The sequence below is a fragment of the Heteronotia binoei genome, chromosome 1 (genome assembly GCF_032191835.1).
Source record: "Heteronotia binoei isolate CCM8104 ecotype False Entrance Well chromosome 1, APGP_CSIRO_Hbin_v1, whole genome shotgun sequence".
In the NCBI taxonomy this organism is placed as follows: domain Eukaryota; kingdom Metazoa; phylum Chordata; class Lepidosauria; order Squamata; family Gekkonidae; genus Heteronotia; species Heteronotia binoei.
This window is the reverse complement of record NC_083223.1, coordinates 259,644,002-259,668,862: the sequence shown is the minus strand read 5'-3', so window position 1 is coordinate 259,668,862 and position 24,861 is coordinate 259,644,002. Positions and strand designations below refer to the sequence as shown.

The 24,861-nt window shown below is 46.8% G+C and overlaps 2 protein-coding genes across 3 annotated transcripts in view; one reads left to right on the top strand and one right to left on the bottom strand.

The window, feature by feature from the left end:
* FKBP2 (FKBP prolyl isomerase 2) overlaps window positions 1-24,861 on the top strand; it is a 325,209-nt gene that overhangs the window by 91,751 nt on the left and 208,597 nt on the right. The window lies entirely within an intron of this gene.
* Window positions 721-10,749, bottom strand: NUDT22 (nudix hydrolase 22). 2 transcript variants are annotated; one of them, XM_060254548.1, is made up of 6 exons: window positions 10,682-10,749; window positions 6,654-7,165; window positions 5,822-5,932; window positions 5,642-5,739; window positions 3,305-3,398; window positions 721-1,089 (listed from the first exon to the last, which is right to left on the bottom strand). In XM_060254548.1, exons 2-6 carry the CDS (start codon window positions 7,119-7,121, stop codon window positions 985-987), a joined length of 876 nt encoding a protein of 291 aa, XP_060110531.1. In that variant the 5' UTR covers window positions 7,122-7,165; window positions 10,682-10,749; the 3' UTR covers window positions 721-984. The 2 variants fall into 2 exon arrangements, with proteins under 2 accessions (XP_060110531.1, XP_060110530.1); XM_060254547.1 differs by lacking the exon at window positions 10,682-10,749 and adding an exon at window positions 9,408-9,427 and having other exon boundaries at window positions 729-1,089.

Genomic DNA, 24,861 nt, shown 5'->3' with positions numbered 1-24,861 from the left:
GAATCCCCGCTATTTCATGGAAACTTGCTGGGTAACCTTAGGCCAATCATGATCTCTCTAGCCTAACCTACCTCACAGGGGAGTTGTCAGGATAAAAACGGAGAAGAGGAGAATGATGAAAGCTATGTTGGGTCTCCACCAGGGAGAAAGGTGGGGTTTAAATTAAAAAAACCTAATAATGCCCCTGTAGCTGTGGATGCTTCTAAAGGAGATAAGGGAGGGGAAAGGGTTGCAAAAGTTTCTGTCCCCTCCCTACTATTAAAAGGTGCATAAATTATGCAAAATACGGGCGGTACCATTATATAACCCACACCCAGGCTTTTTTTGTAGCAGGAACTGCTTTGCATATTAGGCCATACACCCCTGATGTAGCCAATCCTCCAAGAGTTTACAGCGGGCCCTGTAATAAGAGCTACATCAGGGGTGTGTTTCCTAATATGCAAAGCAGTTCTTGCTACAAAAAAGTCCTGCATATTAGGCTACACCCCCCTGATGTAGCCGATCCTCCAAGAGCTTATAGGGCTCTTAGTACAGGGCCTACTATAAGCTCCGGGAGGATTGGCTACATCACGGAGGTGTGGCCTAATATGCAAAGGAGTTCCTGCTACAAAAAAACCCTGTATATAACACAGATCTCAAGGGAAAAGTCACTGGTGCCAGCTGATCAGCAGTCACGGGATAAGCAAGAGGCACAAAACCAATGTACGACATCACACTAGCTGGAAGAAGTTTTTTTCAAGCCTTTATTGAGAAGTGACTGACAAACAGGCACGGTTAGCAGCAGGTCGGGCACAGCCCAAGGAAGAGGTCAGCCGGTTTCATTTCAGAGCAGTGGCAGGGAAGCCCACTTATTGTATAACCCTGGAGTAATATTCCAGGTGTGCCAACTAAACAGGTGGCATTTTTGTTCAGAAAAACGCAAGGAAGTCCCAAACAGTCCCTGAGTCGCTGGCTTCCTCCTGCCATTTCATAGCGGTGGTCACGTCACCGGCCCTGGCCCATCACCCCTGTATAGAGTTTTACGGCCCCTTTAGCCGAAGGGCACAGCTCTTTCCACAGGTCCCCGCTCTGTTCCATCGTCAGGACGTTCTGCACAAAGACAGGAAGGAACTCACATGCAGGAGGGAAACTTTCAAGGAATGCCACAAGACCTTGCCAGTAGAGATTTCAGTTGTCAGGCAGCACAGAAAGGAAGCTACCTAAAGTATGATGTTAGGGTGTTCGTAGCCACCTCTCTTTCTGCACACTGCAGATATCTCCAGCAGAATGATCCCATCCTTTTAAAGGGCTACTTTTTAGCTGTTCTTTTTTTTACTTGCATCTGGATTGCATGAAAGAATTTTTCATGTACAGAAACTCCAGTCCAATGCACTCCAATGCACTAATGTGGTTCAGTAAGCTCTAACACACTTTGAATTAAATGAAAAAGGTGTGTTGAACTGGATGGAGATCAACAGAGTTCCTGTAGGACAAAAATCTAAGATTCTCTTACCCAACAGGAAGGAGCTCTATTTGATTCTAAATTTGTGACAGTCTGGTTTCCAGTTATAGAATATTTAGCATCTAAAGAAGAATATAGCAATATGTTGGAAATCATGAACACTATTTATTAAGACGCTATATTTGTTTAAGTTTTCTTTTTAGAAACTACAGACCAAGTTGTTTGTTTGTAATGCACATGATTATGTATAAGTTTATTTTCTTTTTACTGACTTGCTGCTGCATATTTATTAATCTTCAACAAAAAATCGAACTTGTAAAAGAACAGAGTTCCTGTAGGCTCACTAAACAATGAGGGATACAGAATAATAGAATCACAGAATTAGGGTGGAGGCTGAAGTGCCAACCCTGAGAGAGGGTTTCATTAGGGAAGAGACTGCGGCTCAGTGCTAGAGCATCTCTTCTTGTGCAACGTGCCAGGTTCAATCCCCAGCATCTCCAGTAAAAAATTTTTTTAAATCGGGTAGGTTGTGTGAAAGATCTCTACATAAGACCCTGCAGAGATGTTGCCAGTCTAAGTAGACAATACTGACCTTGATGGACCAAGGGACTGATTCAGTATTATAAGGTGGCATAATGTCTTCACTGTGGCAACAGTTTACAGGCTGATCATGACCAAATCTATTCACAAGTATCCCATTTAATATAGCAGGATGTCCATGGAAAAATGCAGGCTCACAACTGCTGCCTAAGAGAAAAAACCCTTGCAACGCATGGAAGTTATTTCAAGCAAAGTGGATGCTCCATTATCAGTGATGCCTTCTGTCACAAAACATTACTGGGGTCCCTGGGCGTGTATGTGAATTTCATGTATTGTGCAGGGGGTTGGACTAGATGACCCTGGAGGTCTCTTCCAACTCTATGAGTTTCTATTAATTCCATTTACCTCTGGTCCAAAATTTGAAAGCTACATCCCATCCATGGACCAGTTCTGCATTGCATGGCTAAAAGATATCCCACATCTGGGTGCAAAGAATTTACGCTACTGTTTTTAAATGGCAGGGAAAGGTCTTGAATTGTGGGCTCCAGCAACCAAATCTATCAGCAGTCCTTATGCCTGTTTAAAGTGGGAAGTCCCACCAAATTCAGAGACTTACTTCTAAGTAAAAATCCTTAGGCCAGGCTGTTACTGCATTCTTCTGACAACTTGCTAGGAGAGCCACTAGCGTACACTCTCTAAAGCACTTTGGTGCCACCAGTACTGCCAGTCAGAAAGTGGTACTGCAGCTTCGGTTACAGCAGTAAGAGCAAAACAACGTTCTGGTATCTATACCTTGATAAACACCAACTAAACTCCCTCAGGATCTGACTTGCCATGTAAAGTATGGAAGATGGCTAATAAAATATGAACAGGTTTTGGCAGTTTTGCAGATGTTATTTAAATGGGGCAAAATCCCAGAATCCTGGTGTGATTCTGGTGCAGCCTGCCAAACCATTTTCCAACAGTCGTAGGAATATGAGCATTGTACTTTCCAGGAAGATGTGATGGAGCTCTCCCCAGCTGCAACTAAATGGACTGAAAATCTAGATATTCGTATTTAGGGGGCTTGTCCAATTGGTCTGCATACCCATTGTATCAACTTGGTTACATATTTTATATTATTATACACTTCCTGTGTATAACTCTGCTGTACTATAAATAAAACAATATTACAGCAGTTGTCAGGTGACACCAGCAGGCCAATAGGCTTTCACTCAAGTCTATAAAGCCTCTGATTCTGTCAGGCTTGGCACATATTCTTGAGGGAAGCCCTAAGTATACCCAGCTTGGCCAAACATACTTGGCCTCTGGACTGCAACTTACTTCTCTGGTGACAAATAGGACACTAGTGGACTCCAGGGCTTCAGGGCCCCCAATGGCATAGTGATGCTGCACTTCCTCAGAAGTGAGGCTGCACCTGAAAAGAAGAAATAAAGGCCCTGTGAGAGGAAGTGAATACACTCTGAGGGCTGACAGCAAGAACCTGAATCTCTAGTGGTTTGGTTCTGGAGGAAAGATGGGCCATGAAAACACTGGTTGAGGAGGAGGCCTTGCATGGCAGCCACAGAGGCTGGTAGGGCCTGATTACATGGGGTTGCCAACTCTGGGTTCAGAAATTCCTGGAAGTTTGGGGAAGGAGCCTCAAGATGGCAGAGATCCCAAGCTTCACTTTGAAGTAGGCAGCACTGCAGTTGGCCAACAGCAAGAGATTTCAACCTATCACATGACTCGACTGGGAGCCAATCAGGGCTTGGGAAACCCTAGAGGAAAAAAAGAGGGTTTATAGGGCCTTCTAGCCTGGCCTAACCTTGACAGGGATGGCTCAGGCTAGCCTGATCCCATCAGACCTCGGAAGCTAAGCAGGGCAACCTCCAAGGAATACCAGGGTCAGGGCTGGCCCTGCTGCTAGGCAAACTAGGCGGTTGCCTAGGACGCCGGGAGGCAGGGGGCAGCAAATTGGGGCTCCCCCTGGCGCCCCAGGCAAGCACTTAGTTTGCCTTCCTTCCCACCCCCCACATTGCCGCTGCCGCAGCTACTATCCTCCTCCGGCCCACCGCCGCCATCCACGCCCTTCGGCCAGTCGCCAAGCTCTACTTGCTCTCGCTCCCTCCTGCACCACTCGCCAAACTAAGGCCTGCTGGCTCCTTGCAGCCTGCGCCTGCGCATTTTGTTGAGTCAAAACACGCAGGCCCAGGCTGTGAGTAGCCAACAGACCTTAGTTTTGCAAGCGGCATAGGAGGCAGGGAGAGTGAGCAGAGCTTGGCAGCCAGCCAGAGGGTGCGGGGGCTAGCGACCAGCCAGAGGGGGCGGGGGCAGGCCGGAGGGGGCTAGCAGCGGCAGTGGCGGGGGGGGGAGGGATGCATGCAGCAAATGGGAAGGGAAGGGGGGAGGGAGGAAGGAGGCGGGTGGGTGCTGCGCCATGGGGGGGCAGCAGGGGGGGGCACCTGCCTAGGGCACCAGGGACCCACAGGCCGGCCCTGACCAGGGTCATGAAACAGAGGCAACAAATGGATTTTTCTCTTTAAATATTTGAGGGGCTGTCATTTAGAGGAAGGCAGGGAGCTGTTCCTGTTAGCAGCAGAGGAGAGGACTTGCAATAATGGGTTTAAATTAAGGACGGGAAAGTACCAGATGGATATTAGGAGAAACTTTTTTACAGTAGCAGTTGTTCAGCAGTGGAATCAGCTGAGGAGGGAGGTGGTGAGCTCCCCCTCACTGGCAGTCTTTAAGCAGCAGCTGGACAAACACTTGTTGGGGATGTCTAGGCTGATCCTGCACTGAGTAGGGGGTTGGACTGGATGGCCTATATGGCTCCTTCCAACTCTGTGGCTCTATGCTAAACCACCTCTGAAAGTCTCGCCTTGGAAAACCACAGGGTCACCATAAGTCAGCTGTGACTTTTGGCCAGTGACACGAACAAGCTCCATTTCAGTCATTTGAGGAAAAAGAGCCTATCAGATGGCTTGAGGTCCAGCGTTTGACAAATAGGTAATATTATTTAAGAAATTTTTCCTCTTAGTCCTCAAAGCATTTCATTGACATAGTAATCCTTTAAAATAACTCTCTGTACAGTTAGCCAGGATTAAGTTTCTTGCCAGAGTAAAAGGAATTGGAGATGATGCGTGCACATGTTGTAGCATTCGGCATCTTACAAGAGGCATTCCTGTGCCGTGTGAGGAAAATGGAAGAATGCCTCGTCACATAATGCCCATACATACTGCGGCAAGCACCCTCTAGAAGAGGGGAATGCCTCTTCATAGAAAATCCCCACACCTTTTAGAAGAAGAGATTGGATTTATACCCCACCCTTAACTCGCAGCCTCAGAGCGTTTTACAATCTCCTTCCCTTCTTCTCCCCACAAGAGACACCCCATGAGGTTGGTGGGGCTGAGAGAGCTCTGAGAGAACTGTGACTGATCCAAGGTTACCCAGCTAGCTGCATGTGGAAAAGTGGGGAATCAAACCCAGTTCTCCAGATTAGAGTCCACTGCTCTTAACCACTACACCAAATTAGCTCTTTTACAGTACTCATTCTGAACAGTTCACAATTTCCCTGTAAAAATTAAGAAATAAACTTGCTGCTCAATTAATTCTGGGCACTTTTCAAAAATCCATCAGCCTTACTGATTGAGCCCTGCAGCCATGAAAATTACACGCTACCTGACATAGAATTCTGCACTGGCCCGGCCTCCACTGGTCTCATTCCGAGCTATTCCAAGTAATACGGGGCAGCTCAGGGTGGGCGGAGGGAGGTTAACCTAGAAAGGAAAAGCTGGGTCAGAGAGCAGCCAGGGAGGAAAACCCAGAAACCAGCCCAGCCCCATTCTCTGGGCCCCTCACCTCATCCTGAATTTCCCGTAACACGGAGGAAAACAGCTCTTTCACCACTAGCTCTCCAGGGAGGTCCTGATGGCAGATGGGTCCCTCTGAGGCGGTTTCTCCTGTCATGACCTGAAAAGCAGTGAGCCCCGGGATGGAGAGATTCAGTTCCATTTTCTGCAGTCCAAACTTGTGCCCATTCCATTTTGGGTGCCATGAGAGGCAGCAGAGTAGATGGCCAGATCCGACACACAACTCACATGATTTCAACGAGGCATGTGTAGGAGAACTCCCAGTAGATGTTCCAGGTTAACCAGAGAAGAGGGGAGGTGGCTGTGGCTCAGTGGAAGAGCATCTGCTTGGCACGCAGAAGGTCCCAGGTTCAATCCCTGGCATCTCTAGTTATGGAGATAGCTGCTAATGGGAAAAACCCATCTGAGACCCTAGAGAGCTGCTGCCAATCCGAGTAGACAATACTGACTTTGACGGACCAAGGGTCTGATTTGGTATAAGGCAGCTTCATGTGTGATCATGTGTAGGAGGCTGGTCTTTGATTTTTCTGCCACAGGCCCCACAACATTTTAAATTCCTTTCCCTGTGTTACTTCAGACAATGACAGGAATTTGCCCCATTCTTTTCCCCCACCATTGGACCAGGGGTGGAATTCTAGCAGGAGCTCCTTTGCATATTAGGCTACACACCCCTGATGTAGCCAATCCTCCAAGAGCTTGCAAAAAAGAACCTTGTAAGCTCTTGGAGGAATGGCTACATCTGGGGTGCGTGGCCTAATATGCAAAGGAGCTCCTGCTAAAATTCCACCCCTGCATTGGACAATCCACTGGACAATACCAACCTGTGGTTCAGGATGACCCCCAGGAATGTCTATCTTCCCCGGCGCCTCTCCGACACACAGACTGCGCCGCAAGAAGACAAACTTGTCATCCGCCGTATGCAGCATGGCACCCACCCCCAGGGGGTCGGCGAGGTAGGCCTGGCTGTTGCCGAAATCCTTGTGCCCTTGCTGACGCAGCTGCTCCACTCGGCTGGCCAGGTTGGTGCCCGCAAAGTCCTTGTAGCAAGTGATGCCCAGACGGAAGACTAAGATGCCTCCCTCCTGCTTGATTGAGTGGAGGCGGAACTTGGCCCCGTCAAAGAGCCACGGTTCCCGCTGGCGCCGTGCTGCCCAAGCAGTCTCGATCTGGACCCGGTCGCCAGGTAACGGGTGTCGGTCATACAGAGGGGAAAGTTCAGCTCGGACCTGACACTCGGAGATGCTCGAAGGGGAAGTACATTGGAACACGAGGGAGATCTCTGGATCCATCCTCTAGCTGCCCTGTCCATCTAAGAGCAGTGTCCTTGGGGTATCTGAAAGACAACAATGATGGCACCTGCCACTTACAGCACTAAAGTAATTCAAGGCCGATTTTCTGATAGGCATGGAGTTTGGCTTTGCGATAGAGCATCTGCTTTTTAGGCTAAGGATTCCAGGTTCAATTCCCCCTCCCCGTTATCTCCTTTTAAAAGATCCCCAGATGTCAGGGAAGATCCTTTGCCATTTGAGACCCTGGAGAGTGACTGCCAGTCAGAGCAGACGATTCTGAACTAGATGGACCACGGGGGAGCTCACTGGACATAATCCTAAATTCTTATAAACAAAGATAGACTGAGTTGCCAGTCTGGTTTCTTTGTTTTTCCCTGGTTTCCCCCCTGCATTAACAGCTGCCTGTTAAGTTTAGATTCAGTCTGGTAGCCATGTTGGTCTGAAGCAGAACAAAATTTGAGTCCTGTGGCACCTTTAAGACCAATGGAATTTCCAGGACTTAACAGGGATATAGGTTTCTTATCTCACCACATATGCTAACCTCGTTCAGCCCTTAAATCTGCATTCTCACCAAATAAAGCCATGCGAATGGTAGCCGTATAAACTAAACTTGTTATTCCTGTTTGGTCCTTGAGTCTGTTTAACGTCTTCATTATTCTGTATGCTAATTCATTGTTCACCTTCTACCTATATGTATGGACTGGTAATTTCCACTTCATTGTATCTGAAGAAGTGTGTATGCACATGTAAGCTCATACCTTGAAATAAACCTTTATTGGTATTAAAGGTGCCACTGGACTCAAACTTTGACTTCCAGAAAGCTTTTGATAAAGTTCCTCATCAAAGGCTCCTTAGTAACCTCGAGAGTCATGGAGAAAAAGGACAGGTCCTCTTGTGGATCAAAAACTGGCTAATTAATAGGAAGCAGAGAGTGAGTATAAATGGGCAGTCTTCGCAGTGGAGGACGGTAAGCAGTGGAGTGCCGCAGGGCTCGGTACTGGGTCCCATGCTCTTTAGCTTGTTCATAAATGATTTGGAGTTGAGAGTAAGCAGTGAAGTGGCCAAGTTTGCAGATGACACTAAATTGTTCAGGGTGGCGCGAACCAGAGAGGATTATGAGGAACTCCAAAGAGATCTGTTGAGGCTGGGTGAGTGGGCGTCAACATGGCAGATGAGGTTCAATGTGGCCAAGTGCAAAGTAATGCACATTGGGGCCAAGAATCCCAGCTACAAATACAAGTTGATGGGGTGTGAACTGGCAGAGACTGACCAAGAGAAAGATCTTGGGGTCGTGGTAGATAACTCACTGAAAATGTCAAGACAATGTGCGATTGCAATAAAAAAGGCCAACACCATGCTGGGAATTATTAGGAAGGGAATTGAAAACAAATCCGCCAGTATCATAATGCCCCTGTATAAATTGATGGTGCGGTCTTATTTGGAATACTGTGTGCAATTCTGGTCACCGCACCTCAAAAAGGATATTATAGCATTGGAACAAGTGCAGAAAAGGGCAACTAGAATGATTAAAGACTTGGAACACTTTCCCTATGAAGAAAGGTTAAAACGCTTGGGGCTCTTTAGCTTGGAGAAACGTAGACTGCGGGGTGATATGATAGAGGTTTACAAGATAATGCATGGGATGGAGAAGGTAGAGAAAGAAGTACTTTTCTCCCTTTCTCACAATACAAGAACTCGTGGGCATTCAATGAAATTGCTGAGCAGTCGGGTTAGAATGGATAAAAGGAGGTACTTCTTCACCCAAAGGGTGATTAACATGTGGAATTCACTGCCACAGGAGGTGGTAGCAGCTACAAGCATAGCCAGCTTCAAGAGGGGGTTAGATAAAAATATGGAGCAGAGGTCTATCAGTGGCTATTAGCCACAGTGTGTATATATATGTATATGTGTGTGATATATATAAAAAAATTTTGGCCACTGTGTGACACAGAGTGTTGGACTGGATGGGCCATTGGCCTGATCCAACATGGCTTCTCTTATGTTCTTATGTTCTGTTTAGTAGGGATTAAAAGCACAGTGGTAAGGTTGCCACCTTTTATTGGTGTTGCTCCTCTACCTCTAAAAGAGATTGATAGAACAATTAAGCAAGCGAAGTTTCTCATGATGGGGAAATCAATGACAGCAAAGGCTTTACTTTTTCTACCAGTTCAAGCAGCTATTTAAATCCCAGGATGATAAAGGCCAATGGCAACTGTATTCCTTTCTCCAAGGCAGAAATTCAACAATTACAGCTTTCTCTGGCTATTGCATGCGCAAGATACACACCGGCTGAATTTCTGCCTGAAGGGCAAAGGTGTTAAAGACATGGAGGCCTTGCTGGCAGGGAAGAGGGAAACGATTAGCCATTGTAAGTAGCAGCTATGGAGAAAGGAATTCTCAAGAGCCAGTTTGGTGTAGTGGTTAAGTATGCAGACTCTGATCTGGGAGAACCAGGTTTAATTCACCACTCCTCCACTTGCAGCTGCTGGGATGGCCTTGGGTCAGCCATAGCTCTGGCAGAGGTTGTCCTTAAAAGGGCAGCTTCTGGGAGAGCCCTCTCAGCCCCACCCACCTCACAGGGTGTCTGTTGTGGGAGAGGAAGATAAAGGAGATTGTGAGCCACTGAAGCCATGAAATCCAATATCTTCAAGCCCTGACTACGGGAAAGACGAGACTAGCTAAATGAGATGCAAGATTCATCCAATCCAGCATCCTGTTTCCAACCTAGACCAATCAAGATGCATGAACAACCACACTCACCAGTTTGTCTTTAAAGTGCACTGCCTCTGAATGTGGAGGCTCTAGGTATCAATAGCTACGAATAAAAGGGTCTGTGTTGGAAAATACCTGGAGACTTTGGGGGTGGATCCGGGAAAGGGTGGGGTTTGGGGAGGGGCCTCAGCCTGGTACGTTGCCCTAGAGTCCACCCTTCCAAGCAGCCATTTTCTCCAGGAGAGCTGTTCCCTGCCAGCTGGAGATCAGTCGTAAAAGCGGGAGATCTCCAGGCCCCACTTGGAGGCTGGCAACCCTATAATGGTTAAATTAGGTTATCTCGGTAATAAAAGCCAGATAGAATCGTCTCTGGTCCTCGATGAGCCAAGAGGCGAATTGCAGCTGCAGCAAGGGGAAGGGAACTTTTCTGGCTCCAGGCCTCCTTCCCGGGCCGCGTTCTCTGCTGTCGCCTCAGCAGCCTGGCCGAGCGAATTCACTGACACGTGGCTTTCGCCCATTACCAAGCAGGCGCCCCGCCGAGAGGGACCGTGTCTCATCATTATTCATTTTTGCACCCATCAAGACGACGAGAGCCTAATCGGCGCCTTCGCTGACGGGGCACGTTCAAGGAGCGCCCGGCTTGGCAGCTTATTATGCAGATAGCATGCAAATCGCGCAAGGCGGGCTGCTGAACGACCCCCCCCCCCCCCACATGCGCCTGGCGGAGTCGGCCCGGGGCTGGGGAGGGGGGGGGAAGCGCTGCAAAGGGCAGGTAGTCCAGGACCCCGGCACGCCGGGGAGTTGGAAAGGGCCGGGTCTGGGGCAGTTGCCGTCTCCGGCCTGCTTACCTCCTGCTGCCGCCTCCCGGAAGGAAGTCGTCTTGTTTTCGCCGGAGTTTGCTCGCTCTGATTGCTTCAGCTCCAGCCTCCCGGCCTGCCCAATGCATTTCCCATTGCAAGGTCGCTCCTTGCATTCACGGAGTCCGTTGGCTAGTTGTCTGCAAAAGAAAGCGAAGCCTGGCTTGTGCCTGCACCTTTAGCATTCGTTGTGATGGCACTGGGGAGGTTGCCAACTGACCACGAAAACGGCAATCGCGCCTGCTGCTGCTGTGCCACTGAATAATTTTCAGGCACGGGAATAAAAACCTTGCTCATTTATTTAGAATCATAGAATTGGAAGGGACCTCCAGGGTCATCTAGTCCAACCCCCTGCACAATGCAAGAAACGCACAAATACCTCTCCCTAAATTCACAGGAGCCGCATTGCTGTCAGATTGTCATCTAGCCTGTTTAAAAACCTCCAAGGAAGGAGAGCCCACCACCTCCTGAAAAAGCCTGCTCCACTGAGGAATCGTTCTAATGGTCAAGAAGTTCTTCCTAATGTTGAGCCGGAAACTCTTTTGATTTAATTTCAACTCATTGGTTCTGGTCCTACCTTCTGCGACCACAGAAAACAATTCCCCACCATCCTCTATAAGACAGCCCTTCAAGTACTTAAAGATGGTGATCATATCACCTCTCAGCTGCCTCCTTTCCACTGGCTAAACATGTCCAGAGATTAGTTATGTGTTATGCGGGTCTGGCCACCTGATGCCCTTTTGACAGTGGTTTGCTAGAGCTGCCAGCCTACAAGTGGGGCCTGCATCTCCCAGAATTAAGACTGTGCTCCAAACTACAGAGATCAGGTCCCCTGGAGGAAACAGCTTCTTTGGAGGGCAGCATTATACCCTGCTGAGGCTCCTTCCTGCCCTCCATAGGCTACACCCCCAGTTCTCCAGGAGTTTTTCATGCCTCAGTAGGTACCTGTTAAGGTTGCCAGCTCCAGGTTGGGAAACACCTGGAGATTTGGGTGGGGGGTTGGGGCATAATACCTTAGAGTCCAACGTCCAAAGGGACTGTTTTCTCCAGGTGAACTGATCTGTCACCTAAAGATCAGTTGTAATAGTGGGTAATCTCCAGCCACTGTCTGGAAGTTGGCAACACTGGTACCCATATTGTGGGTTGTTGGTTAGCTCAGTCCAGCCTGTCCTTGTGCATTTGGAAAAGAAAGGTCCCCTGTGCAAGCACCAGTCGTTTTCTATTCTGGGGTGACGTTGCTTTCACGACATTTTCATGGCAGACTTTTTACGGGGTGGTTTGCCATTGCCTTCCCCAGTCATCTACACTTCCCCCCCAGCAAGCTGGGTACTCATTTTACCGACCTCGGAAGGATGGAAGGCTGAGTCAACCTTGAGCCAGCTACCTGAAAACCCAGCTTCCACCGGGGATCGAACTCAGGTCGTGCATTTAACAGCAGACTAATTGGAAGAGATCTGCAACTGAAGCCTTTCAAGGCATGGAAATAAAAGCATGACCACCTGCTCATTTCTGCAGATCAGGCTGTTGTTAAAGACACAGAAGAAAGCAACAGTTTGAAAGCTGGCAATGGTTGACACAGTTGAGATTACCCAGGGCCACGAGTTGCCAAACTTGCTTAATGTAAGAGCCACAAAGAAGAAACGTCAGACATTTGAAAGCAACAATACATGAACAAATACTATACCAAGGGTGGCTAAACCAGCTTCATGTAAGAGCCACATAGAATAAACGTCAGACGTTTGAGAGCCACAATACATGAACAAATACTACACCAGGGGTGGCTAAACCTGCTTCATGTAAGAGCCACATAGAATAAACGTCAGATGTTTGAGAGCTGTAAGGCAAGCAGGCAGACAGGAAGAGAAAAAAGGTGGAAACAAAGCAAATAGATGGAAGGGAGGGGTGGAAAGAAAGCAACTTTAAATGCATTCTCCAGCTACCAACCAATGGGGTGACAGTAGCTTCAAGAGCCACAGAATATGTGTGTAAGAGCCGCATGTGACTCCTGAGCCACAGTTTGGCCACACCTGCCTAGGATCTTTCTGAGATGGCCAGATGTACCCCGCAACACAAGTAGTGACAGCAATGGAATTTTGCTTGGTGCAGATTTTTTTTGGGTTGATGTCCTTTGTTCACTGCCTCTGTTCTTGTGCATTCAATTATGACTGATTTATGGTGAAATTTCCCCTACAATTTTATCTCAAGCGTAGGGTTCGCATAGTTAAAGCTGTGGTATTCCCAGTAGTGATGTATGGCTGTGAGAGTTGAACCATAAGGAAGGCTGAGCGCCGAAGAATAGATGCTTTTGAGCTGTGGTGCTGGAGAAGACTCTTGAGAGTCCCTTGGACTTCAAGAAGATCAAATCAGTCAGTGCTAAGGGAAATCAACCCTGACTGTTCCCTGGAAGGTCAGATGCTGAAGTTAAAGCTCCAATACTTTGGCCACCAAATGAGAAGGGAGCACTCACTGGAGAAGATCCTGATGCTGGGAAAGACAGGAGGCAAAAGAAGAAGGGGACGGCAAAAGATGAGATGGCTGGACAGCGTTACTGATGTAACTAACGCGAATTTGAGTGGACTTCAGAGGATGGTGGAGGACAGGAGGGCCTGGCGTGACTTTGTCCATGGGGTCGCAAAGAGTCGGACTCGACTGTGCAACTAAACAACAACAACAAGGCAAAGCTTCACTATCCATTTGCTGTTAAGGGCAGAAAAGCTGCACCATTAATAAAATTGGCAACCCTGGATCAGGGCCTAGTGTAGTCCTAATTACTCAAAACCCCCCCCCCCCCAAAAAAAATCTAGAATATGTGGAGGGATATCAAATTATACAACAGCAGGCATCACACTGCTGACTGTCCTCAATCCATATTTTCCTGTGGGCTAATAGTTTTCCGATAACTAAATCTGATTCCACTTCTTTGACCTTGTAATGGATGTTACATGCTCAGAAGGATGTCAAAACAAGTGAGCCCTTGGGTTTGGCATTGCAAGATTATGACTCTGCAATTTAATTACAAGGCAAAGATTCTCCCATTTGGTCTTAGTTACGATGTGGAATTCAGTCTTGGCAGTTTAATATAAATATCTTTTAGCAGCGGAGGAGGGAGTATTGCCCGGTACCTGGGCCTTTAGGACAGCAGGAAGATTCTTTCTTGTCTAAGGCTGCACTGCTTAGCCAGGTAGATTAATGGATTAAAACTCTGCCCATCAATTGAAATCCCTCCCCCAATTAATTAGGAAAGTCTTTTTAATAATTATTATTTTAATATGCAGACTAACAACTGACAGTTGTTTTTGGGAGATGGTAAATCTTTGGTTTGATGTCTTCTGACTGGAATTAGGTTTGTCAGGTTGTGGCAGAAGATCTCCTGAAATTACAGTTGATCTCCAAGTGACAGAGGTTAGTTCACTTGGTGAGAGCCAGTTTGGTGTAGTGGTTAAGTGCGCAGACTCTTATCTGGGAGAACTGGGTTTGATTCCCCACTCCTCCACTTGCAGCTGCAGGAATGGCTTTGGGTCAGTGTAACGGAAATTAGATAAGTGATGAGCCATACAGCCCTTCTCCATGTGAATGGCAGTCCCAGGACAGCAAGGGCTTAAATCCTACACAGCATTGTAAATGAAGAGCACCTGGGATGGGAGAGCTGTGTAGATAAGAAGCAGGCAACTGTGGAGAGAGGGTGGCGGCGGCTTCGGTGACAGATTCAGCATTGGAAAACTGTGGCCTTGGACTGCAAAGGGAGAATAGCTTCAAGCACAGAAGACAGCTCAGGAGTGAAGAGGCCTCGCAAGGGAGAGGACAAACGTCTAAGCTGTGTGCAAGCTGTAGAAAAACCCTGCACTCCAGCCTGGTTTCCTGGACAGTCTGCTAGCCTTGTGAAGTAGACTTTTCTTTCTCCTTATAAAGCTCACTGGGTGGGTGAGGGATATTTTCATTTGTTAACGCTGAATAAAGCTGCATTTCTTTGGCCACAATTTGTTGCTTGTAGGAATCTCTAGAACCATGGGTAATGCAGTCAGCCATAGCTCTCACCGAGTTGTCCTTGAAAGGGCAGCTGCTGTGAGAGCTCTCTCAGCCCCACCTACCTCACAGGGTGTCTGTTGTGGGGGAGGAAGATAAAGGAGATTGTGAGCCACTCTCTCTAGTGGAGGGCAGAATATAAATCAAATGTCGTTGTCTTCTTGGATAAAATGGCTACTTTGGAAGGTGGACTACCCACTCTAAAAGCAGCTCACCAGTGACGGAAAGTCTCCCTCACATCTCCCTATCTGAGAAACATTAACGGGGGATGAAGCTGAAACCTTCAGCAAGCAAAACAGGTGGTCTGCCTTCATGTCAAAACCCATCCCACATTGAAAGTCAAGGTTTAAAGCTGCCAGACCCCTCCACCCCCACAGGCTGACTAGCTCAGCACAGTCTACTCTGACAGCAGGGCTAGCCCTAGACTGTCTGGCACCCTAGGCAAGGCTAACTTCTGGTGCCACCCACTGCACTGATGACGTCACTGAGTCATGTGGAAGCACCCAATTTGACGCCCCCAGAAGGAACATAAGAGAAGCCATGTTGGATCAGGCCAATGACCCATCCAGTCCAACACTGTGTCAGACAGTGGGCAAAAAACCCAGGTGCCATCAGGAGGTCCATCAGTGGGGCCAGGACACTAGAAGCCCTCCCACTGTGCTCCCCACCCCCCAAGCACCAACAATACAGAGCATCACTTGCCCCAGACAGAGAGTTCCAACAATACGCTGTGGCTAATAGTCACTGATGGACCTCTGCTCCATATGTTTATCCAATCCCCTCTTGAAGCTTTCTATGCTTGCAGCTGCCACCTTCATGTGGCAGTGAATTCCATGTGTTAATCACCCTTTGGGTGAAGAACCTTGGGGAGGGACCTCTGTGGGGTATACTGTGATAGAGTCCATCCTCCAAAGCAGCTATTTTCTCCAGGGAAATTGATCTTGGTCACCTGGGAATCAATTGTAAAAGCAGGAGATCTCCAGGTGCCACCTGGAAGTTGGCAAACACACTCAGGCTGCACTCTCAATATCTCCAGGTATTTCCCAACCTGGAGCTGGCAACTCTAATTATGGCAGGGGTGGGGAACCTTTTTTCTGTCAAGGGCCATATGGATATTATAACATCATTCGCGGGCCATAAAAATTATCAACTTAAAAAACAGTGCTCCGCCGAGGGAGAATGATTCAGGCCAGCAAAATTAATGCAAGTGTGGCGGAACCGGCCCAATTCTGCCTTCAGACCCGGTCCCGTCAGCTCCCTATTGAGTCGCCAACTCCTGGAGGGAGCTATTTCTTCTCCTGCCACTTGGGCTCGCTGCCACCACCTGCTCAGTCTAGGGGTTCAGATTGAGAGGAACAGGACTCCCAATCCCCCTCTCCAGCTATGAGGCCCGGCCTCAAGGTCCTCTGCCACCCTGTACTTGGGTATCACAGAGACCTCAGCACTTCTTTGGGGAACCCCTGGAGGATTGGCACCTTATCCAACTGCATGCCTTCCCCCTTCCCCGGGGCCCCCTTCTTAAAACAGCGTGGTCTAAGCGGTTGGGGATCTATGTGGTACAGAGATGGACTGCCAGCATTTAAAACAGTAAAAATATTTAATTAAAAGAGAAAAAGAAAAGAAAAGAAGAACAGAACAAAAACAGTTGCTTGTAAATGGTTAGCACAGCACAGCACACGCACAGCAAACAGCATAACAAAAAAAAGTTGATTATAAACGCATCCTATTGTCCCTGGTCTAAACTGGTCCTGTCTTGTGGACGACTTACTTGATCTGACTACCTGGGGGCCTTGTCCTGCGTAAATAGGCCTCTTTCCCAGGCAGGAGCTCCCAGGCTCACATCCTTCTCCATTGAGCGCTAGCTGAGAACTGACTTCTCTTCCTGCCTAACTCACATGCAGAGAACAAAAGAACTTCCTGCCTCTCTAGGAGACTTTCCCCCTAGAGTTGTTGGTTTGGCTCTGGAAGGGAGGGGGGGAGTGAGGGGAAGGCTAGGCCAAAGCCTGCTTAGGAGTTTCATGTTTTCCCTCCCAATGAAGCACCAACATTGACTAAAATGGCGTTTCTCCACAGCAAGTAATTGTTTTTCTATTTGAAGTCATGTGGGGAGAGCCTAATCTGGTACACAAACAAACACACAGAGCCTGCCGCCCTAGGCAAATGCATAGGTCCAGGTGTTTTTTGTAGAAAAAAAAGCCCAGCAGGAACTCAGTAGCATATTAGACCACTTTCTCTAATATTAGGTCACACACTCATTAGCATATTAGGCCACATCATCTGGGATAATCAAGTGCAAACTGAACTGTGACAGTAACTTTTCCAGGCCCTGCAGCAATTCTGGCTGACCAGCCAGGCCCCAGGGAGGCTGCTGCAGAGTACATCTGGGCCCTGTGATCCCTGCCTGGCCCTGGGGAGGCTGCTGCACAGCGTGGCTGGGCCCCACGATCCTTGCTGGCCAGCCAGGCCCCAGAGAGGCTGCCACATGGCTCGGTTTGGCCCAGCAATCCCCGAGGGCCACACCAAGTGACCTGGGACGGAGGTTCCGCACCCCTGAATTATGGGCTCATGGTGGAGGAGAGGAATCCCTGCACATTGAAATCCCTGCACTAACAATTCAGAGAAAAACCTGACAACTAGTTTTCTATGTGGAAAGATTTTTTTTTTTTGAAAGGAAGAACACTCAGTCATCTGAGCTCTCAACTGCAGCCCGAAATGGCAGAGCCTTGACGAGATTTATAACATCAGTGAGAGCCAAACCAGATGAATTGCTGAGTGTTTCATGATCACATCTCCAGCAGCATCTTTTAAAACTTGTTAGAAGGGGGATTCAGGTTTTTTTTTCCTGCCCTGTGCCATTTTCCTAGCCTCAAACTGCCCTCGAGTTATTATTTGCCCCACTGTGGAAAACACAGAGGTGAGGGGAAGAGATTTTTAAAAAGCCTTTGTCTATCCAAACCCTGGCAGCAGCCATTTAACATTTTTTAAAAAAGCATTACAACTCCAGTGGGGGACACTCCAGCACCTTCCTTGCTGTGACCACCTTTGAGAAGTGAGCGGAACGTTCTGTTATCTCACACTCAGGAGGGAACACGGTGTCTGCGGCGAGACACACACGCATCCTCTTGAGACAAAATGTACTGTCCCCTTATCAGAATTGTTGTTTTTTTTAAATGAATATGCAACAGTATGTAGATTTAAGGGAGGGGTTTTAGTTCAGAGCACCTGCTTTGCATTCAGAAGGATCCCACATTCAGTCTCTGACATCTTCAGTTTAGGTTTCCTGCAGGGGCAGATAGGATGGGAGGGGGGAAGCCAAAGAAAAGGGCCTTGGTTACAACCATCAGGACTCCCATCGCCCCAAAGGGAGAAGAAAGAACCTGCCCCTCTAGCCTTGTGCCTTCTAAGGGGTTGTTCCCTCTTACCTTGCATGACCAATTTCAATGCAGTTGACTCCAAGCAGTCCAAACAACCATCAGGAAGTTGGGGCTTCCCCCCCCCCCCCCAAACCCTCCTAAACCCTGACATAGACCAAGCAAAATCACTTGGTGGAATGAGGAGAATCAGTGGGACACGGTGATTCCTGGATGTAAGTTATACCGGAAGGATAGGGAGGGAAGGGTTGGAGGTGGGGTGGCTCTGTATGTCAGAGAAGGCATATGGTCCAGTAAGACTGAGGTCAGAGAATTGGACTCCCTTATAGAAATGCTTTGGGTTGAAATAGAGGGCCCAAACTATGGGAGTCTGTTATCGCCCACCAAATCAAAAGACAGAGGATGACTATAATATGATGGAAGGCTTAAAGATGGTGGCTAGATGAAAAAACTGTGTAGTCATAGGTGATTTTAACTACCCGCAGATTGATTGGGTCAATATGTGTTCTGGTCGAGAGAAAGAGACTGAGTTTCTAGATGCTCTCAATGACTGTGCTATGGAGCAGATGGTCACAGAACCTACCAGGGGTGGGGCGATCCTGGATTTTGTCCTAAGTAATGCCCAAGACCTGGTGAGAGATGTAAAAGTGATCGCACCGCTTGGGAGCAGTGATCATAATGTTATTGATTTCACTATTTGTATAAATAGGGAGTTGCCCAAAAGACCAGCACAACCACGTTTAACTTTAAAAGGGGTAAATTCTCTGAGATGCGGAGACATGAGAAGAGGAAACTGAAAGGAAAGGTAAATACAGTCAAAACCCTTGGGGAAGCTTGGAGGCTATTTAAAACTACAATCCTAGAAGCACTGATAAAATATATACCACAAGTTAGGAAAGGTACAAACAGGTATTAAGAGAAGGCCTGCATGGTTAACAAACAAAGTAATGGAAGCTGTAAAAGGTAAGAAGGACTCCTTTAAGTGGTGGAAAGCTAATCCAAGTGAGATTAATAAAAGGGAACACAGGCAATGGCAAATCAAATGTAAGACTGTGATCAAGAAGACAAAAAGGGACTATGAGGAGCATATTGCAAAAGACATAAAGACCAACAATAAAAATTTCTTCAAATATATCAGAAGCAGGAAACCAGCCACGGAGGCAGTGGGGCCCTTGGATGACTAAGGGGTCAAAGGATTACTGAAGGAGGATAGGGAAATGGCTGAGAAGCTAAATGAATTTTTTGCCTCCGTCTTCACTGTGGAAGATGAGAAGTGTTTATATGCTCTGGAACCACTTCTATTGGAAGGGGTGTTGAAAGACCTGAGCCAGATTGAGGTGACAAGAGAGGAGGTCCTACAACTGATGGACGAATTAAAAACCAATAAGTCATCAGGTCTGGATGGCATACTTCCAAGAGTTCTGAAAGAACTCAAAGTTGAACTTGTGGATCTTCTGACAAAAATATGCAATCTTTCATTGACATCTGCCTCCGTTCCTGAGGACTGGAAGATAGCAAATGTCACCCCCATCTTTAAAAAGGGTTCCAGAGGAGATCCGGGTAACTACAGGCCAGTCAGTCTGACTTCAATACCGGAAGGTTGGTAGAAACCATTATCAAGGACAGAATGAGAAGGCACATTGATGAACATGAGTTATTGAGGAAGACTCAGCATGGGTTCTGTAAGGGAAGATCTTGCCTCATTAACCTGTTACATTTTTTTGAGGGGGTGAACAAACATGTGGACAAAGGAGACCCGATAGATATTGTTTACCTTGACTTCCAGAAAGCTTTTGATAAAGTTCCTCATCAAAGGCTCCTTAGTAAGCTCAAGAGTCATGGAATAAAAGGACAGGTCCTCTTGCGGATCAAAAACTGGCTAATTAATAGGAAGCAGAGAGTGAGTATAAATGGGCAGTCTTCGCAGTGGAGGACGGTAAGCAGTGGGGTGCCGCAGGGCTCGGTACTGGGTCCCATGCTCTTTAACTTGTTCATAAATGATTTGGAGTTGAGAGTAAGCAGTGAAGTGGCCAAGTTTGCGGATGACACTAAATTGTTCAGGGTGGTGAGAACCAGAGAGGATTGTGAGGAACTCCAAAGGGATCTGTTGAGGCTGGGTGAGTGGGCGTCAACGTTGCAGACGAGGTTCAATGTGGCCAAGTGCAAAGTAATGCACATTGGGGCCAAGAATCCCAGCTACAAATGCAAGTTGATGGGGTGTGAACTGGCAGAGACTGACCAAGAGAGAGATCTTGGGGTCGTGGTAGATAACTCACTGAAAATGTCAAGACAGTGTGCGATTGCAATAAAAAAGGCCGACGCCATGCTGGGAATTATTAGGAAGGGAATTGAAAACAAATCAGCCAGTATCATAATGCCCCTGTATAAATTGATGGTGCGGTCTCATTTGGAATACTGTGTGCAATTCTGGTCACCACACCTCAAAAAGGATATTATAGCATTGGGAAAAGTGCAGAAAAGGGCAACTAGAATGATTGAAGGGCTGGAACACTTTCCCTATGAAGAAAGGTTAAAACGCTTGGGGTTATTTCGCTTGGAGAAACGTCGACTGCGGGGTGACATGATAGAGGTTTACAAGATTATGCATGGGATGGAGAAGGTAGAGAAAGAAATACTTTTCTCCCTTTCTCACAATACAAGAACTCATGGGCATTCAATTAAATTGCTGAGCAGTCGGGTTAGAACGGATAAAAGGAGGTACTTCTTCACCCAAAGGGTGATTAACATGTGGAATTCACTGCCACAGGAGGTGGTGGCGGCTACAGGCATAGCTAGCTTCAAGAGGGGGTTAGATAAAAATATGGAGCAGAGGTCCATCAGTGGCTATAAGCCAGTGTGTGTGTGTATATATAAAAATTATTGGCCACTGTGTGATACAGAGTGTTGGACTGGATGGGCTGTTGGCCTGATCCAACATGGCTTCTCTTATGTTCTTATGTGACACAGAGTGTTGGACTGGATGGGCTGTTGGCCTGATCCAACATGGCTTCTCTTATGTTCTTATGTACTTAAGCAGAGAGTGCTAGATATAGAAAGACAAACAGATCTTCTCAGTCCCCCAGACTATTTCTCTTCAGCAAACAGATATATAGTTGCCCCACCGCCTACCAATACTTCCTTGAATCTCACAACATTAGAAGGCCTTTACCTTGGCTAGGAGTATTTCCCTGCCATCTGCAGTTGTAGAGGGGAGGTATAAAGGGACTCCTTATGCACTTAGGCTCTGTTCCTGTTCCCAACCTGAAATAGATTCTCTGGAGCATATATTCTTTAATTTTTTTTTTTCATACAGCAAATCGAAGGGAAATTATCAGCCCGCTGTTAGAAGGGTTCCTTGGCAGATCAAATAAACTCACATTAGATTATCTTCTGTCAGACAGGAACCACCAGACAACAAGACAGGTGGTTAGGTTCTGTTCCCAGGGTTATAACAATTAAAAAAGCGAGACAAATAGGCCAAACTGTAAATCTTTTAACAAATTTTAAAGTGACTTTTTAAAAAGCTTAAAGGGTTAAATAATCCTCTTTTATAATTTTTTTTCACTGTTATAACCCTCAAGTCATCAAATCTTAATATGTAGACTTTTTGTGGGACTTTTTATAAAGTATTTTTAAGTGACTACTTAAATGACTTACATGTTCTGGTTAATGACTGTAATAATAAACTGAACTGCCCTGTGCCTTGATGGGGTTGACTGGGCTTGTGCATGGGGCTTGGCAGAGTGGCATACCTCTTCCCTGCCCAGTGTGTGGCTTGGTGGCACTGTGCGCCTCCTTTCCCACACACCATGGTTTTCAGCAGGGCAGTGTGCTTCCTTCCCTGCCCAGTATAGCCCTCAGCATCGCCAGGTCTGACTGAACAGAACACAGGGAATGGAGCTGATGGCTTGCGGCTGTGGCCGCTGCCCCACACAGGGCTTGGGGTGCCCCCATAGGTTTGACATCCTCCAGGTGGTACAACAGAACAAGAGAAAAACAACTTCATAAATAACAGCTCTTATACCAATGTTATACCTTTTCTTTGTATAATAAAACCAATGTATTTGTAAAACAGTACGTGTGGCAATGCTTAGTGGTTCTAGAGTACATGCCCTAGAATAGACAATACCAGGCTAGAGGACTAGTAACTTGATAGAAAATAGCTTCATAATCAGTTAAAAAAAATGGTTATTCAACAAAGTTGAATTTTATTGAATGCCATCTTAAATCCATATCAAAATTAGCACCAAATTATTTTAAATTGTTTAATGCTTTTTAATGTAAATGTTTGTATTGGTTAGGGAGGGCTGGTTAGGTTAGGGAGGGCGGGATATAAATCCAATAAAATAATAATAATAACAACAACAACAACTTTTATTTATATCCCGCCCTCCCCGCCGAGGCAGGCTCAGGGCAGCTCAAAGACATGGCAGAAATAAATAAAGTTTTTGTTTTAATCGGGTGGCTGCCTTACCTGGGTTGACTCCTGCTTCCTTTACAGAACAGAACTGGTCTCTAAGAATCCCTTTTGCAATGCCAGCACCAAGAACAAATGTAAATGTTCTCCATCCCTGAGGAGTCTGAATTGACAATCTCCATCCCTGAGAAGCTGCGATGGGAGATTACGGAAGAGGATAGGTGTTGAAAAGTTTGTTCGGGTTTCCGATGAAGGAGAGAAAGGGAGACTGATGAATCTGATTAGAATCACGACAGCATTAACAAAGAGATAGATGAAAGCCGTCGAAAGTCATCAAGAAACAGATCCTTCAGGGTGAACTCCCGCTGAGAGGGCCTGCTCCTTTATCAGCTGGAAGTGTGGTTGATTTTCCCTTTTACGGGTGCCGTTTGTTTCAGGGCCATTTCTGTAAATATAAAAAAATAACACCCTTGTATCTCTATGCACTCTAAAGTAATATTGGTATAAATAAAAGTTGGTTTCTGATACACTCCAGTTGTCCTTATTTGTCATGGACTGTCTCTATTTTCTGGTCCCTCTCCATAGTAGATCAGCATTCCTGTTTTGTCCTTCATTGTGTCTTTTTCAGGAAAGGACATCTGGTTTAAATATTGTTAGTGTGAGTTGCTGGTCTGAGCTCTTTTCCCTTGGATTTCTAAAAAATACATCTCTAAGTAGGGAAGAGATGCACAGAATCATAGAGTTTTCTCTGGGACACATTAACAGTCATGCAAGCACATGAACATTAAGGTATCATTGCAATTCACAGCCAGCCATTTCATAACCTGCCTCTACTGAAGAATATTTTGAGCAGCTGTTAAAATCTTTCCACAATATAGCTTTACCTTCTTTATGTTATTAGCTTTTCAATCAATTGAGGATAAGATGTCGCAGAGTAAATGAATACAAAGTGGACTAGGTAGACCTCACAGCCACAAGCAATAGTGGGTGTGGTGGAGTCAGGCATGGCACTCGAGATCAGACTTGGGGTATCCCTTTTTCAGACATCCACAAAACGCTGGAGGGTGTGGTCTCTAGTCTGAATACCCAGAATTAGCCTGATCTCATCAGAGCTTGGAAGCTAAGCAGGGTCAGCCATTTTTAATATTTGGACTGTAGACAACCAAGGAAGACCAGGGGCTGTTTGTAGAGCTTTTGCTGTAGAAAAAGCCCTGCAGGAACTTATTTGCATATTAGGCCACATCCCCTGTTGCCAAGCCAGTCAGAACTGTGTTTCTGCACGTTCCTGTTCAAAAAAGAAAGCCCTCTCTGTTGGCAGGTAATGACAAACCACCTCTGCTCATCTCTTGCCTAGAAAACCCCATGTTCCTGGGGTTACTATGACTTGGTTACAGATCAACAGCATGCAGTTATCTTTTGGGGCAGCCTTAATAGCCCAGCCTAGCCTGATTTCATCCAGGCTTGGAAGATATACTGGGTTGGTACGTGGATGGGAGACCATCAAAGAAGACTGGGGCTGCTGCACAGAGGAAGGCAATGGCAAACCACCATTGAAAATCCCATAAAGTGAAATCACTTCATGGGGTCACAGTGCATTGATTGTGACTTGTCAGCATGCTTTGCTTTCCAGTGCTCAAGGCGCTATCGCATTGTAGTATGACAACAAACAGGTCTCACAGAATTCACTGACTCTGTTTCCTGTTCCTGTTCTCTTTCTGGCTGCAGAGGTTACAGCAGTTACAAGCAATCTTGGGTTTCAAGCGGGAGGGGATTATGACCATACGCGGGCAAATTAATCTCGCTTCCCATCTCTCACTTACTTCACGGTGCACAACACCCCTCTAGCAATGGTTCCATTCACTAAGCGATTTCCCCCTCAAGAGGCTGCCTCTAATCTGATTTGTAATTGGCACTAATTAATTTTAATCTCAGTGGGAACACTTTAGGAGGACAGATAACATTTGGGGAGGGGGCATTTGCTGTTAGTTCTCTGCAGTATCCCAAAGTGCTGTAACTAGCCCAATTTAATTTCACCCCTCTCTTGTGCCTTTTAACAGCGGCTAGGGTTCCCACATCTCCCCTGGAACCAGCAGAGGATGGGGGGTGGGGAAGGTGGCCAGATTCAGATGGAACTTGGGGAGCACAGGAACCTCAGTGGGGTACAGTACCATAGAGTTCACTGTCCAAAGCATCCATTTTTATTAAGGGAATAGTCTCTGTAGTCTGAAGATAAACTGTAATTCTGGGGTCCCACCCAGAGGCTGGCATCCATATTGGCAGGGATTTCCATGTCTTGAAAAGTTTCACCTACTGGTTTTGAAAGCTCTAGAAACCATCACCACCACCTCAGTCAGATGCAC